This window comes from Podarcis raffonei, chromosome 3 (genome assembly GCF_027172205.1).
Source record: "Podarcis raffonei isolate rPodRaf1 chromosome 3, rPodRaf1.pri, whole genome shotgun sequence".
NCBI classification, from domain to species: Eukaryota; Metazoa; Chordata; class Lepidosauria; order Squamata; family Lacertidae; genus Podarcis; species Podarcis raffonei.
In genome coordinates, this window is record NC_070604.1 from 87,993,540 (window position 1) to 88,008,539 (window position 15,000).

The 15,000-nt window shown below is 41.0% G+C and overlaps 1 protein-coding gene across 2 annotated transcripts in view; it reads left to right on the top strand.

The window, feature by feature from the left end:
* GLP1R (glucagon like peptide 1 receptor) overlaps window positions 1–15,000 on the top strand; it is a 94,685-nt gene that overhangs the window by 57,303 nt on the left and 22,382 nt on the right. For both annotated transcript variants that reach the window (XM_053382928.1, XM_053382929.1), the window contains 3 exons: window positions 1,230–1,336; window positions 2,613–2,766; window positions 3,893–4,052. In XM_053382928.1, the coding sequence (XP_053238903.1) occupies window positions 1,230–1,336; window positions 2,613–2,766; window positions 3,893–4,052 (421 nt within the window). The remainder of the gene's footprint in view (window positions 1–1,229; window positions 1,337–2,612; window positions 2,767–3,892; window positions 4,053–15,000) is intronic.

The window sequence follows — 15,000 nt, forward strand, 5'->3', positions numbered from 1 at the left end:
ACTTGCTTCCCCATCTATTTTCTCATTCTTTTGAATGCCTGTGACATAGCTGAAGATGATGTTCGGAGAAGCTGAATTGCTGTAATACAAACCACATGCAGGGACATTTTTTGTCTCCATTGGCTGTTTAAAAGATTATTTCACAGTTGTGTAGAAAGCTGCCAACAAGACAGATGCTTAACGACAGTGCTTGGTCGTTTGGCACCTGTCTCATTTCCATAAAATAGAGTGCTTTGGGGGGTAATGATTTAGAAACCCTGAATACTGTGTTGTGTCCTGAAATGTAAATACTGATTTTTATTTTCAATTTTTGACAACCCCACCAGCTTATTCTCACACTGTTTAGAGCCATAGATAAAAATAGAACTCAGAACAATCTTTAGATTTGGGTAGGGTGAAGGTCATCATGTGGCTTGGCTGTAGCTGTCCTTGAGCATGAAATCCAACTGGAAAGATTGAAGCTCAGAGGAATGGTCACAGACTAACAATTGGTCCAGGCAGAGCTCATTAAAATAAATGGAAGTTCTGCCAGTGACTTATGAATTTCACCTATAGTTCTGCTGCTCCTGTCTTAAGTTTGTGCCCTTTGCAATTTCAAACTAACTCCATGCATTGGTTATTAATTTAAAGTTGGCTGACACATGTAGTTACTGCTCTCCCTTCTGTTCTGAATTCTTCTTTCCTTTTCCAAATTAGTCTTCCCTTTAAAAACAGCAACACCCCTCCACACAATCCAAATCACTCAGAAGACATTTGGGTGGCATATCTCATATACCGCCAGCTCATGTGGTCCTGGAGAATTTCCCCTTTCCTGTGTGAGAGGAGGCAGCACTCTGTTTGTACAGGGGACAAAACACCACTCCAGTATCAAGATACAAAATATAAGGGCCAAATTAGGCTCAATAACAGACTTCCATATTTGGGTTTGAGTTTCATTTTATTATTTTCATGTAATGAGTTTTTAAGCTTTCAGGATAAGTTATGCTCCCAGGGCACATCGTCCTGAACAAAAAAAGAACACATGGTTTTGGGATTCCTGATATATTGGACTTGATGTTTGTGATCTGTACTACTTATGTTTTTGTATAAGATTGTTGGCTTTGCGGTTCTGTTTATTCACTCAACTATGCCTTGCATTGACCATCTGCTCATCTTAGAGGCTTTTGAGGAAGCTGGGTTCGTCCAATAACTATATCCTTCCATTGTGTTCTTATGTTATCTTCTTTTAGGACTCACCAGAAGGCCACATGCTATTCCTTTCTGCCATCTATACCACTGGATATGCCCTTTCCTTCTCGGCCCTTGTCATAGCCACTGGCATCCTTCTGGGGTTCAGGTAACCTTGATATGCCTACAAAGAGTCATGAACTCCAAATTGTAAATAGCATTTGACTAGTACTTGTGTGCACTAATGATGCCTGTTGCAAAATTTCAAAAACCTCAAACCTTTAAATGCAATAAAGAAGTCAAAGGCAGCATAAAGGTGAGCTTCACATAAACGGTGGGAGAGTTTAAAGAGTTTGTTGTAAACTATTACAAACATATAGTGAGGAAACTGCGGTGCAAGAAGAGAGTGCCCAAGTTCACTGTGTTATATAACCAATAGTGATAATATTTTGCCTTCATCAGTCAGAACCATACCGGGCTATCGCTTGTTCTTGGCGTGCTGTACATCGGAAGCAGCTGATATTTGTGCTTAATAAAGAGACATAAACTCTCCTGCCCCCTCCCCCGAAGAGGTATTAGTTTGATGCTATAACAGATGTAAACTCTGAAATTACTATTAACTCAGATATGGCTGAACTATTGTGTAGGAACATTTTGCTTTGTATCATAGACAGAGCATTTTTATTTCGATGGAGGGACAAAACTGCCTTGCTCTACTGCACATTTCTTTTCAGATGGGGTTTGTTATTAGGTGGCAGAAAGGCAGGGGAGAAGAAATGTTTGAGATTCTTGAATAAAGGATTGCTGTTACATTGATACTGGGTTCTAGCTACTGAGTTGAATTTTTTTTCTTTTTGACAGGTTGTGATTTCTGTTCTCCTAGAGCATGACTGAGATTCATAATGAATGTTCATTGTTACTTATTGTGAGCCTAGAGGGGAAATCATGCTCCCACAACAGTCCATATAATTCTTAAGTGGCATATCAGTATAGAGGCTTTTCTTTCTTTTCAAACAATAGGTAGTAAATATCAGAACTTCTCTTGATGGAAGCTGATGCTTCTGCCACAGCCCCCTGCAGATTTTCCCAGTACACCGAAAGCTAAGGCATGCCTCACGAAATGTATTTCTTTATCTAAAGAGATTTGAAGATCAGTATAAAAATCTCTGTTCTTTAAATCCCTCTCCTGTGACCACTTTAGTAAAAATTCAAAATAGTTCCCCACTTCTCCACATCTTTTTTAGTCTAAATGTGGTTTGGAGCTTTTCGGGGTGAAGGCATTATAAGTTTTCCTTTCAACATAAGAAGAAATCCCTGCAGCTCTTCCTGAATTATATGCCAAGTGACTCATTTGCCCACTTCAGTTTTGAGCGGAGCCCCCTTGTTGTCGACAATTGTTACAGCCTGCACATTTTAGTAACTTAAACATCATGATTATTTTTCAGGCATCTGCACTGCACCAGGAACTACATTCACTTGAACCTTTTCACCTCATTTATCCTCCGTGCTATATCCATCTTCATTAAAGACTCCGTGATAACTTGGATGTATAGGACAGCCCCTCGTGAACAGCAGTGGGAGAGTTTATTCTCTTATCAGGTAGGGGGATGAGGCCAAAGCACCTTTAGTATCAGTGATCCTGTGACTCAATATATTTGTATTTAACTTTCCATCCTCATTTGAAGGAAAAGGTGCCCTGGGGTGTCTTGTTAGATTTGCACGCTTCTAGAGGTTTGCTCTCAGTGCTAGTCTTCCAACTGTCACAATTTCAGTTGTGAATGATTTTTCTGATACAGTTGAAATCTCCCTTGGTGCTCTTGTTGTATAAAACTTTTCCTCTTTGCTCCATTTTATTTGTCATTTTCTTTCCCTGAGATGAGAAGGAAGCAATCAATTCTTTTTCTGACAAGTGTCTGTTGAACTATGTCTCTTTAGTTACTATTCCAATATCCCAACAAAGATCTAGAAATATTACCTCAAAAAACCAAAGACTACATAGGGAAAGATACCAGAGTTTTCCCAAAGCAGAAGGTCTGGGATTCCTGAACAGTTCTCCCATTATTATACTTGGTAAACAATTACACTTTAGTTTGATATTTGAACTGTGTCACCCAAAAAAGTGGGAATTCAGTCGTCTCTGTTCCCTGATTTTGTGAGGACTGACCATCCCTGCTTTTACACTGATTGGTAGTTGTGAGAAATGTCTTGGATCCTGAGAGACTCAAACAGTAGGAAGGTTGCCAAAGGGGACTTGCCTGCCTCCTGCACTCCCTGAAAGCCTCTCTGAAAAGTTGGAGAGACTATCTTGGATAGTGTGGGATGGGGCATGCAATGAGAAAAGAGGAAATTGCCCAAATTGAGCAGAGGTGGGCTTCCACTTGAACAAGGTGCCTCTGTCTAATTTTAGATGACTTCCTCACCAGCCGATCCTGCCATGTTTAACAGGGCCCTCCGACCCTCTGAATAAGCTTTTCATAGACAGATACATAGGTATATGTGCACACATACAGGGGATGTGGTGGAAAAGCTATTCTCCTGTTGAATTTGTTCTTTTTTGCTCAAAATACAATTGACACTCTCAGAAGGTTTTTTTAAAATGCCATTTCTAGCCAAGTACTGGCTGGGGGAATCTGGTATCTGTCGTGTCACATGCACTCCTGCTTTTGCTTCCTTGTCTTTCACAATGCATCCTGTATTCGCTAATTTCTCTGTTCTTCTGTTTCAGGAGTCACTTAGTTGTCGCTTGGTCTTTGTGATGATGCAGTATTGTGTGATTGCCAACTACTATTGGCTGTTGGTGGAGGGAATGTACTTATATACGCTGCTAGCACTATCTGTTTTTTCTGAGCAGAGAATCTTTCGGCTCTACCTTTTTGTTGGCTGGGGTAAGTGAGTCTCTCCTCTCGCCCCACCTGTCACGGTTTTTAATGAAAAAGTGCATTTCTCTGCTTGAGTGTTCTAGGATAAATGGAATTGAAGCAGGAGCAGGGGTAGCGTTGTCTTTTGCGGTAAAAGAAGTACTAACCATTTGATCTACTTTCTTTTCTCTTTTTGCTGCTAAACTCAGATGCATCTTTAAGACAACAACATAGCCATCGTTTTTATACTTGTGTTAGGATCTTCTTCTGCTAGGCTTGGGCTTGCTATTCTACCACCCATCAGTGGTGAGGATGGTCTTCTTTTAAGAAGCATGCAAAGGGGCAGGGATGAAGCTGCTCTCAAATGGGCCACAATGATAGCCTTTCTTGTAGAGTATGTGGCATGATCTAGCTATGCCTTTACTTTCAAAGAGAAAATAATAGGATTCTTTGTGGAAGAGAGTGCTCAGCTGAGCATTTCGCAATACTCATTTCCAAGGGAGTGTATGAAGACCAGCAAACCAAATCTCTATTAACTGCACTATGATTTTGCCAACCAATTGTAGTTCAAGTGGCTTTTGCCATGAAAAGGCTATCTGCCTGGTAGTTATATACATTGCAAAACTGGGACTGACCAGGCAAGAAATGTATCACATATATCAGGCACATTCTTAATATCTGCTTGTCAAACTATTATGAAGTCTCTGTGATAAATTATCCATTAACCTTTGGAATTCTTGAAATGTGATTATTATAATAGTGATGCTTAGCACAGAGCTCAGTCGCAAATGCAAAACTTTGGTAATGATCTTGCTGCTTTATTTTAATGTCCCTAGCATTTGTGGTTATGCCAGCAATGTTTGCTAAGAGCTCTGGAAACAGAAGGCAGTGCTTAAAAAACAGGACTTCCTGTGCTTCTTTCATATCTCTCCCCCCCCATCCTGAACCTGATCAATAATTTCATAAAGCATCCAATTGCTTGCTACTAGATTGAATTAGGAAAAATAAGGACAGTGTCTGCTAATTTTTCTTATTTGTATCATTCTAGCTTATACCATGTTGATTCTAGTTTATACTGTGACACCAATTTTCTGCATGGCTACTTAAATGTTTTAAATGTATTTTGACTGAATGATATGTATGAAATAATCAATACACATTGAAGATTATGTTGAACAATAAACCACATAGGGTTGCCATGTGTCCTCTTTTTCCAGGATACATCTTCTCTTTCAGGGGTAAAATTTGAGAAAAATTGCATTTATTTGCTTTGAATGACCATCATAGCGTCCTCTTTTTTGCTCTTCAAAATATGGCAACCCTATTATAGTGGGGGGACGCGGGTGGCGCTGTGGGTAAAACCTCAGCGCCTAGGACTTGCCGATCATATGGTTGGCGGTTCGAATCCCCGCGGCGGGGTGAGCTCCCGTCTTTCGGTCCCAGCTCCCCACCTAGCAGTTTGAAAGCACCCCTAAGTGCAAGTAGATAAATAGGTACCACTTTATAGCGGGAAGGTAAACGGCGTTTCCGTGTGCTGCGCTGGTGCTGGCTCGCCAGAGCAGCTTCGTCACGCTGGCCATGTGACCCGGAAGTGTCTCCGGACAGCGCTGGCCCCCGGCCTCTTAAGTGAGATGGGCGCACAACCCTAGAGTCGGACATGACTGGCCCGTACGGACAGGGGTACCTTTACCTATTATAGTGGAGGAAATGTTTATATTTACTATTGTTGTTTTTTAGAATGCTTTGAGAGGCTGGAGACTTAGAAGGTTAGATTGCATTTTAGACTTTGCAGTTATAAGTGCTTTTATTACAGAGCACCCTTTTCTTTGTGTTCTCATTTGGTTTGGTTTTGAAAGTATAAATAGTGGGATGTTGTTAAAGTTCTTTGGTTTATCCAACTGTGTGTTTCATGATGTTTAGATATTTTGCAACACACACAGTTTAGACAGTTGCAACACAAAACAAAAAACACAAATCAGTTTACCAGCATGCAAGACAACATACATAAGCAGAGCCTCCTGAAACTTGCTATTCCAGAATATAATGAGTAATGCCCACTTTTCAATAAATGTATTTCATAGAATTGTGAGTTGGAAGGGACCCTGAGGGTCATCTAGTCCAATCCTCTGCAAGGCAGGAATCTCAACTAGAACATACCTGTAAAGAGCCAGTGTGATATAGTGGTTAAGAGCGGTAGATTCGTAATCTGGGGAACCGGGTTCGCGTCTCTGCTCCTCCACATGCAGCTGCTGGGTGACCTTGGGCCAGTCACACTTCTTTGAAGTCTCTCAGCCCCACTCACCTCACAGAGTGTTTGTTGTGGGGGAGGAAGGGAAAGGAGAATGTTAGCCGCTTTGAGACTCCTTCGGGTAGTGATAAAGCGGGATATCAAATCCAAACTCTTCTAAATGACAGACAGGCATCCAACCTCTGCTTAAAAACCTCCAAGGAAGGAGAATCCACCACCTCTTCTGGGAGTCTGGTCCCCTGTCAAACAGCTCTTACTGTCAGAAAGTTCTTCCTGATGTTTAGTTGGAATCTCCTTTATTGTAACTTGAATCCATTGGTTCAGGTCCTAGCCTCCAGAACAGGAGAAAACCAGCTTGCTCCATCTTCCATGTGACAGCCCATTATATATTTGAGGATGATTGCCTCATCTCCCCTGTCTCCTCTGTACCAGGCTAAACATAGTCAGTTCTCTCAACTGTTCCTCATAAGGCTTGGTTTCCAGACCCTTGATCATCTGGGTTACCCTCCTCCCGCATTCCAGCTTGTCAATATCCTTCTTAAACTGTGGCACCCAGAACTGGACACAGTACTCAGGTTGTGGTCCGACCAAGGCAGAATAGAGTGGCACTGTGGGTAAAAGCCTCAGTGCCTAGGGCTTGCCGATCGAAAGGTCGGCGGTTCGAATCCCCGCGGCGGGGTGTGCTCCCGTTGTTCGGTCCCAGCGCCTGCCAACCTAGCAGTTCGAAAGCACTCCCGGGTGCAAGTAGATAAATAGGGACCGCTTACTAGCGGGAAGGTAAACGGCGTTTCCGTGTGCGGCTCTGGCTCGCCAGAGCAGCGATGTCACGCTGGCCACGTGACCCAGAAGTGTCTCCAGACAGCGCTGGCCCCCGGCCTCTTGAGTGAGATGGGCGCACAACCCTAGAGTCTGTCAAGACTGGCCCGTACGGGCAGGGGTACCTTTACCTTTACCTTATTACTTTCCTTGATCATGAAACTATACCTGTGTTAGTTTGGTGTCATCTGCAAATTTCTTGAACCTTCAGTACTTCACCCCACTTGTCACTTTTTTCCAGGATGACGAGGAACCATTAGTGAGCACTCTTTGGGTTTGACGAGTTAACCAGCCACAAATCCACCTAACAGTTACCTTGTCTAGTCTACATCCAGCATGCAACCTTTTATAGTCAGGCCGTTTAATCATAATTGCAACAGTTCATCCATGAATAACCAATCTGAGATTAAAGGAGCTGTATTGGTTCTTGCCCTACTGCCCAATTACATTTTCTGCATAACCTGGCAGCAGTGAGTAGATTAGCCACTATCTCTGAATCAGTCTTATCAACCAGACTTTTTAAAATAATAAAACAATGCTACCTTTAGGTCATGTGGTATCATGTAGATTGTCATTTCAGTAATTGAGAATAGTTAGCATAGTTGTCCAAACATTTTGTATTGTTGAGATGTCTAGAATATATGGGGGATGGGGAACCAGCATGCATTGAGTTGCAACAATAACAGCAGATTAATACAGCTTAACCTACATGGTGTCCAATACCACTGAAATCGTATTTCACAGATATTTGCATTTTTAATGTCTAAATTGCTTTGGCAAGTTTTTGCCCTTCTGCTGGTTCACCTTGTGGTCTGAACATTCTGGCAAATGAACTTATTGGCAAAATTCAAAATTCATACAAATGATCAGTTGTAAATTATTCACCTAGCTCTACCAAATGCACAGTGATATATTGATGATGAAAATATTGTGCTCTGTTGAAGCCAATAAATAAATATAAATAATAAAGAGCTCAGATAGATAGAAATGTCTAAAGCAATTCTGCCGGGGGTGTTCTAATGGCACTTTACAACCTACAAATTGTACAATTATTTAAAATCCTACAAAGCAGAGAGCTGACAAAATGTTTTACCCTTTATAAAAAAATTTGTCTGACTTTAGACATTTATCTAAATAAATGGAAATGGGGGGAATTAATAGTCTGTCCAAACCTAGACAGACCTAAAAATCCATTATGAGGAATACAGCAGAGCTCTGTCTGTCTTGCTGCCTGAAATATTTCTGATTGCAGTCTCAACTTAGCAATACTTAAAGACAATGGTTGCAATGCGGGAAGGGATCCAATATGCACTCTGAGCAAATGCAGTCTAGTTCTCCTCTGAGAGCTGAGAACAGCACATTAAAATGCAGGTCTGTGTATGGGTTTAAAAGAGAGAATGTGAAATTATCCTTGTCTTCATGGGACGTTGAATCATGCCCAGTTACATATTTTTCTGTTCAGCAGTAGAGTTCTTACTATGATAGTGCTATAAAAATGTTTTCTTTCTCCAAACCTTTACTAGATATATTACTAGATATTTACTAGATATAGACCATCTTAAAACATCCATATACAAAAATTTCTCTCTCTTTCCCTCAAACTAATAGCTGAACTTGATTGGCTATATAAAAAAAATTGCATCTTTCTTATCTCTACTTATTTTGTAGATGTGGAGGTTTGCTGCAGTGGGATTAAGGAATTGTGACTTGGTTCAAGGAAACAGTAGATTTTGTTCCTCTTCTTTAGTTCTAGCACTGACTCCCAGATCAAACTTATACTCACCTCAACACCATACATTTAAATCACTCTTGTATCGCTTTTAAACTCATGGCATCCCCAAAAGAATTCTCAGCATCCTTATGGACTACAGTCCTAGGATTGTTTGGGGAAAGCTATGGTTGTTTAAGTGGTATAAGACAGCTTTGAAGGCATGCCCTGAATGTGTCATGAGGCTTATTCACACATTGCAGATTTAGTAATACTGGCTTGTGTTCCAGAACACGGATACATGCATTTAATCCATATGAGAGCACAGAAAAACACACACTCTGGCTCTCTTGTCTTGCAGCACATTTATGCACTGTGTGTATAGATACTAAGATGTGTTTAGTTGCATCACACATTGCATTGTACAAGCGGGTATAGACAAAAACTATAATGAGTACTTAATGTACTATAGTGTGAAAAGTGACTCTTGGCTAGTTTTTAATATAGAAAATCAGATTTTTTTTTACACCTTCATGTCTTCCCTCAGTTTTTAGTGAGTGACTAGATAAAGAACATGCTTGGGCAGTTATAACCAGGTGAAGAGCAAGATGTTTACTTTGTTGTTTTTTAGATATTCTTGTGAATGAGTTTTGTATGTGGGAAAATGAAAAGTGACGGTGCTATGGCAACTACCCCAGTGGGGAAGACCTTGCACAATAGCCAGCAGGTTGATCTTAGAAGTGCAGCTCCTCTACAGTGTTGATGGATTTCTTCTGGTTTGGCTTACACGACTACTGGTGCTAATCAGAACTACCTGAGTAATTTATTATGTCCTATATCTCCCTTTCTGTTATCTCCCCTAGCTTGTTAACTAATGCAAATTACTTTCTGAATGAATTGCTTAAACAAGCAGCAATCCATACGTCACTTCGAAAGGTTTTATTGCTCATTGCCTAATCATTATGGCTTGTAATCATAACTTTGTGCTTAAGTTGTGCACTTTTGTTCACTCTCCAGATAATGCAGAGCACTGATGTGCCATCCTATTAAATTTTAGGGATAAGAGTGGTAGGAAATTGTGTTGTCTTAACCTTCCATTATTTCTCAGATTCTTAAATAGAGGCGACTTCCAGGTTATGCAAAGGATAGTAGGATGGAATTGAATGAAATATTTTTCTTATGCCTCTTAGAGACACTTTCTCAGTGTTCATTATTATCCAAGTGCTCCATGCTTTCCCTCTTATTCCCTCTTATTGCCCTATTCTGTAGTTTAAACAGAATGCTTCTGCATGGGCAGTCATTGACATATTCCTGACTGGGTCATGCAGGTAACTTCCAGAATTATTGCATGAACAAATGACAAATCAGTTGAGAAAATTGCTAGATAAAGTTACATGGGCAATCTATTATGGTGCAACTGTTATTGTTCTTTATTGAATTTGTATACTACTCTATACCCATAGAGCTTAGGGCGATATACAACACAAACTCTTACACATGGTTTCAAAATATTTAGCATTTCAGCCCCCCTCCCCGCCCACATGACCTGGGTTGCTGTGCGTAAGAGAAACCTGGTGGAGAAGCAGCGGCAAGGACAGACCCATCTGCTTCATCCAACCAAGTCTCTGTTACACATGCCAGGTCAAGTCCTCCATCCATGATCAAGTCATGGATGGCAGTGGTCTTATGAATCATTGACCTGGCATTGCACAGCAGCACCTTCAGGTCATGTGGGTATCCCTTGCTGATTCTAGTATCCATCCGGTCAGGACCAGACCCGGAGGCAGGAATAGTCCTCAGACAACGACTAAACCTGCCCCCTCTGTAATGACATGGTCTAGACTTAGCGTAACTCCTCCTCCTACCCGTGATCACTGAGATCGGTTGCCCCAGTGCATCCCCCCCTGTGGGACATTCCCCAGCCATTTTGTGGGCTGGGGCCCACTCCCCGGCAGCCCTGACCCCTCCCCCTAAGAACAAAATAACACCTTAAACAAACAAACAAAACCAATAAAACAATACAGACAAAAAAATGTAAAAATTACAAAAACATCAAAATAAAAAATAATTCCCCAAGCCCAACCAAACATCCATCCCACCCCCACCCCCCACATACAAAAAATCCAAAAGAAATTTTTTAAAAAACATTTTAAAAACACTCTGTGCCCCTCCGGCAGTAACAACTGTCCTAGTGAGGCCTGTCAGGTCCCGCCCTGGGCCAAGTGGTAAGTGGCAAGATCAGGGCCCTCAGGCACTCACTCAGGGGAGTCCTCCTGGGCAGTGGCAGCAAGCAGCAAGCAGTCCTTGTGAGGCTTCAGGCCCCGCCCCAGGCCAGATGGTATGTGGCAAGAGCAGGGCCCCCAGGCACTCACTCAGGGGAGTCCTCCTGGGCAGCGGCAGCAAGCAGTCCTTGTGAGGCTTCAGGCCCCGCCCCAGGCCAGATGGTATGTGGCAAGAGCAGGGCCCCCAGGCACTCACTCAGGGGAGTCCTCCTGGGCAGCGGCAGCAAGCAGCAAGCAGTCCTTGTGAGGCTTCAGGCCCCACCCCAGGCCAGATGGTAAGTGGTAAGAGCAGGGCCCTCAAGCACTCACTCAGGGCAGTCCTCCTGGGCAGCAGGCAGCAAGCAGCACACAGTCCTTATGAGGCTTCAGGCCCCGCCCCAGGCCAGATGGTAAGTGGCAAGAGCAGGGCCCTCAAGCACTCACACAGGGGAGTCTTCCTGGGCAGCAGGCAGCAAGCAGCACACAGTCCTTATGAGGCTTCAGGCCCTGCCCCAGGCCAGATGGTAAGTGGCAAGAGCAGGGCCCTCAAGCACTCACACAGGGGAGTCTTCCTGGTTTTGTTTAGGGCTACTTAACTGGGACATCTTCATTAATATTTTCCTAGAGTACACACACGCTCTGTCCTTCTGTAGCTATGGAGGTAAATGTAACAGAGCACTATTCCCAGTGTTCTCCTGCAAAGTACTAGTGGTGAGTATTCCACAACTATGAAGTCTAAAGAAATGAGATGAAAAGAGGAGCCTTAAGCCCAGAACAGAGACTACAATTTAATTTTGATTCAAAACACATTTGAAATAGTTTCCCACAAGGAGAGAAAAGGCATACTCAGTGACTGTCCTTTTTCTGGTGCCTGTGAAAACCTGGACTGCTAAACAGCAAATTGTTTTTAAAGATACTTCAGCTAAATGTTAATAAACACTTGGTTGATGGGCATTAGCTTTTATGTGCATATTTACTGGGCTATGTTGCATAAATGCCAGTTTGGATTTGACCTTTTTTTTTTTTTTTGCTTTTTTTGCTTTCAGCATAAATTAGAGTCTGTGGGTTTTAAGAAAAACATACTTCAAAATTCTTAACATCACTTCTGGATTGTAAGAGTACGTGTTTCCATTCACAAAGCTAGAGGGTTAGTGAGTTTTCTAGCATCACTTTAAGGCCCATCTGTAGGCGAAGAAAGACAGACTATGGCTACCTGCATACAGAATGAAACCTGACTTGGAGAACCAGATGATGCTTTACTGTAGCACAACATAGAAGAGTTCATCTGCAAAGAGTTCTCAAGGAATCTCTCTCACCAGGCAACAGAGCAGTAGATGAAACTTGGTGTTAATAAGTGCAAATTAATACACATTAAAGCAAATGCGTTCAATGCCACACATACACTGATGTGTTCTGAATGCCTGAAACTACTGAGAAAAAGGCACCATGGCTATTGTAGAAACCTCATTGAACCATTAGCACAGTGTGTGTCTGCACTGCAGTGAAATAGGCAAACATAATGTTGGGAATTAGTAGCAAGGTTGAAAATACTACTATGATTATGGAAATCTATCGTATGTGTGCTTCTAAGATAGGGGAATACAAGCAGAGATTTTTATCCATTAAAGGGGCTGCAGTTTTTCCCCTTCAATTTTAACACTGTGCTAAACCCTCCCTTTGGTCTCTCTGTGATTCATTTTGTGTTTCCAAGTGTACTTTTAACAATGCACAGTTTTTTCCAGCCCGTGACAGCCACCAGCTGCCTGGTTATTCTCTGAGTATACTTATCCATTGTTAAATTGTCTAAATTTATCACCTTTCAACAAATCAATATGGATTATTGGAACTACTCTTTTTTGATCTGTCAACATTTCTAATTACATTGTCCCTTTAAGATCTTTCATAAACATAACTCCTGACAACGCAGCTGTGTTTGGACCTAATTGTTTTAATTTCCACTTTTTTCAGACCCTTGGAAAGCTTTCAGTCACAACCTTAATGCTGAATTTATTGCATTGGTCCATATTCTCTCAGAGTATGTTTTGAAAAAAACTTCTCAATTTCTCCACTATATATGATCTCTTCCAGAATCTCATTGTTCAAAAAAATGTATTTGGCAGGCAAAATAATATAAGGGAATATTACAGTGTCAGGGAAACATAAACCTCCTGCTTTAGAGAATCTAATAAGAATAGTTTTTGTTTTCCTTGGTTGCTTTTCATGCCATATGAAATCCAAAACCTTTTCACTGTTCCCTGGCTTTAACTTGTAGGTAAATTCTAGAATAGAAACATCAACTGTAGCACAATTCTGCCCATCCACTTCATTGTATTCATTTCATTAATTGCAATTTTTATAATGTATCAGAGATCTCTTTGTAACTGTGAATCTGATCCCAGTTGTTTTAACTAACAGGATTATAAAAATAAAAATTAACACCACATCAGGCAGTTAGTTATAAGATATATGTAATTTAAGTGAGCTAGTTTAGATGCAATGCTAAACTATTGTTTGGTGTTACAAGAGCAAATGTTGGTGAGCTATGTGGGGGAAAGGTTTTTTTAAAAATTGAGTACCTTCTGTAGCATTTTTTACATCCAGCTAAAGAGGCAGAAAGGAACATGCCATTCAAAAAGGGGAAATGAAACGAAAGGGTGAGAAAATTAAGCTTCCTTCCCCTCTTTGAGCTAAATTTATTCTCTCTGTTGTCCCTTACTAGTGACAAGGAGCTATTATAGCATGTTGGCAACCATAATAGAATCTGAGTAGGAAGGAGCCAAGAGGGCCTTGTGTCATAGGAGAGGAATTATGGGAGATGGGCTCTTTCTATTAGTCTATTATCACTCTATTCTTCTTATAAGAAACTTGCAAATAGAATATTAACATCTTTATTAGGACATACTACACTGTTCTTCACTAGTTACCAGTTCTTTAGTAGGGAACCAAGTTTTCTTATATGTGTTGCTGCTTTTTGAATTATCCCTTTTTACAAGGGCTACTAGAGAATAGTCCCGGCTATTTTTCCATCTGATGTCAGATGTTAGCAAGTAAACTGTGTTTTGGAAAGGATTTGAGTCTATTATGTTTCCTACTAAAGAATCATTCTTCAGTTGTGGCTCCAGTTTTCATTGCCTTTGGCTTTCTCCTATATGAACAGGGGCAGATGTTAGCAATATGTATTCCACAGATTGATTAAAACACTGCTAGGCTGCATTCACAGGGTGGTTTATTCCATTTCCCCAACATTTCTCTCAGTGTTGATTTACAAGATGTAAAAGAAACTTCTAGAAAAATAGTGGAATATAGCACAAGCTTAGCATTCATTTCTGTGTTACTTGCAAACTTTTCCTGGAAACAAATAACATGGAAATGAGCACTAAAATTGTTCTGTTTTCCACTATATTTCTGGAAGTGACTTGTATGTCGTGTGAAAGCTCAGATATCATGCAGAAATTAACAGTTAGGGGAATGTTGGGGAACTGGAATAAACTGCTGTTGGAATGCAGCCTCGGTGTGAGCTGAAGAGAAACTAGGAAATATAGATCTGTACTTAACTTAATATGATGTTTTCCCTATTACTTGACATATCTCTAAGCCTGAAGCATCACCATTCTGAAGCTGTATATCCTGCAAATGCTGCTCTCCGCTCCCTACAAAATACTTGACAGAGTTCAGTTCCATAAATGTAGCAAACAATCAACCAGTTTTGACAGAGTATTGTTAACGTTTTTACGACTATAGGTTTGCTTATGAAAGCACGGAAAGTAGTTGTTGCCTGGCAACCATCTGAAACTCAGTGCAGAAACAGAGCATTCAAATTTCAGGAAAATATTAAGGACCAAAAGGGCTTGAAATTAAGATTTCATTAATTAGTCTGTTGCAAAGCTTGGAATATAGTAGATGTTTGTGTAGACCAAAGTTGCATACTTAGCTCCACTTACC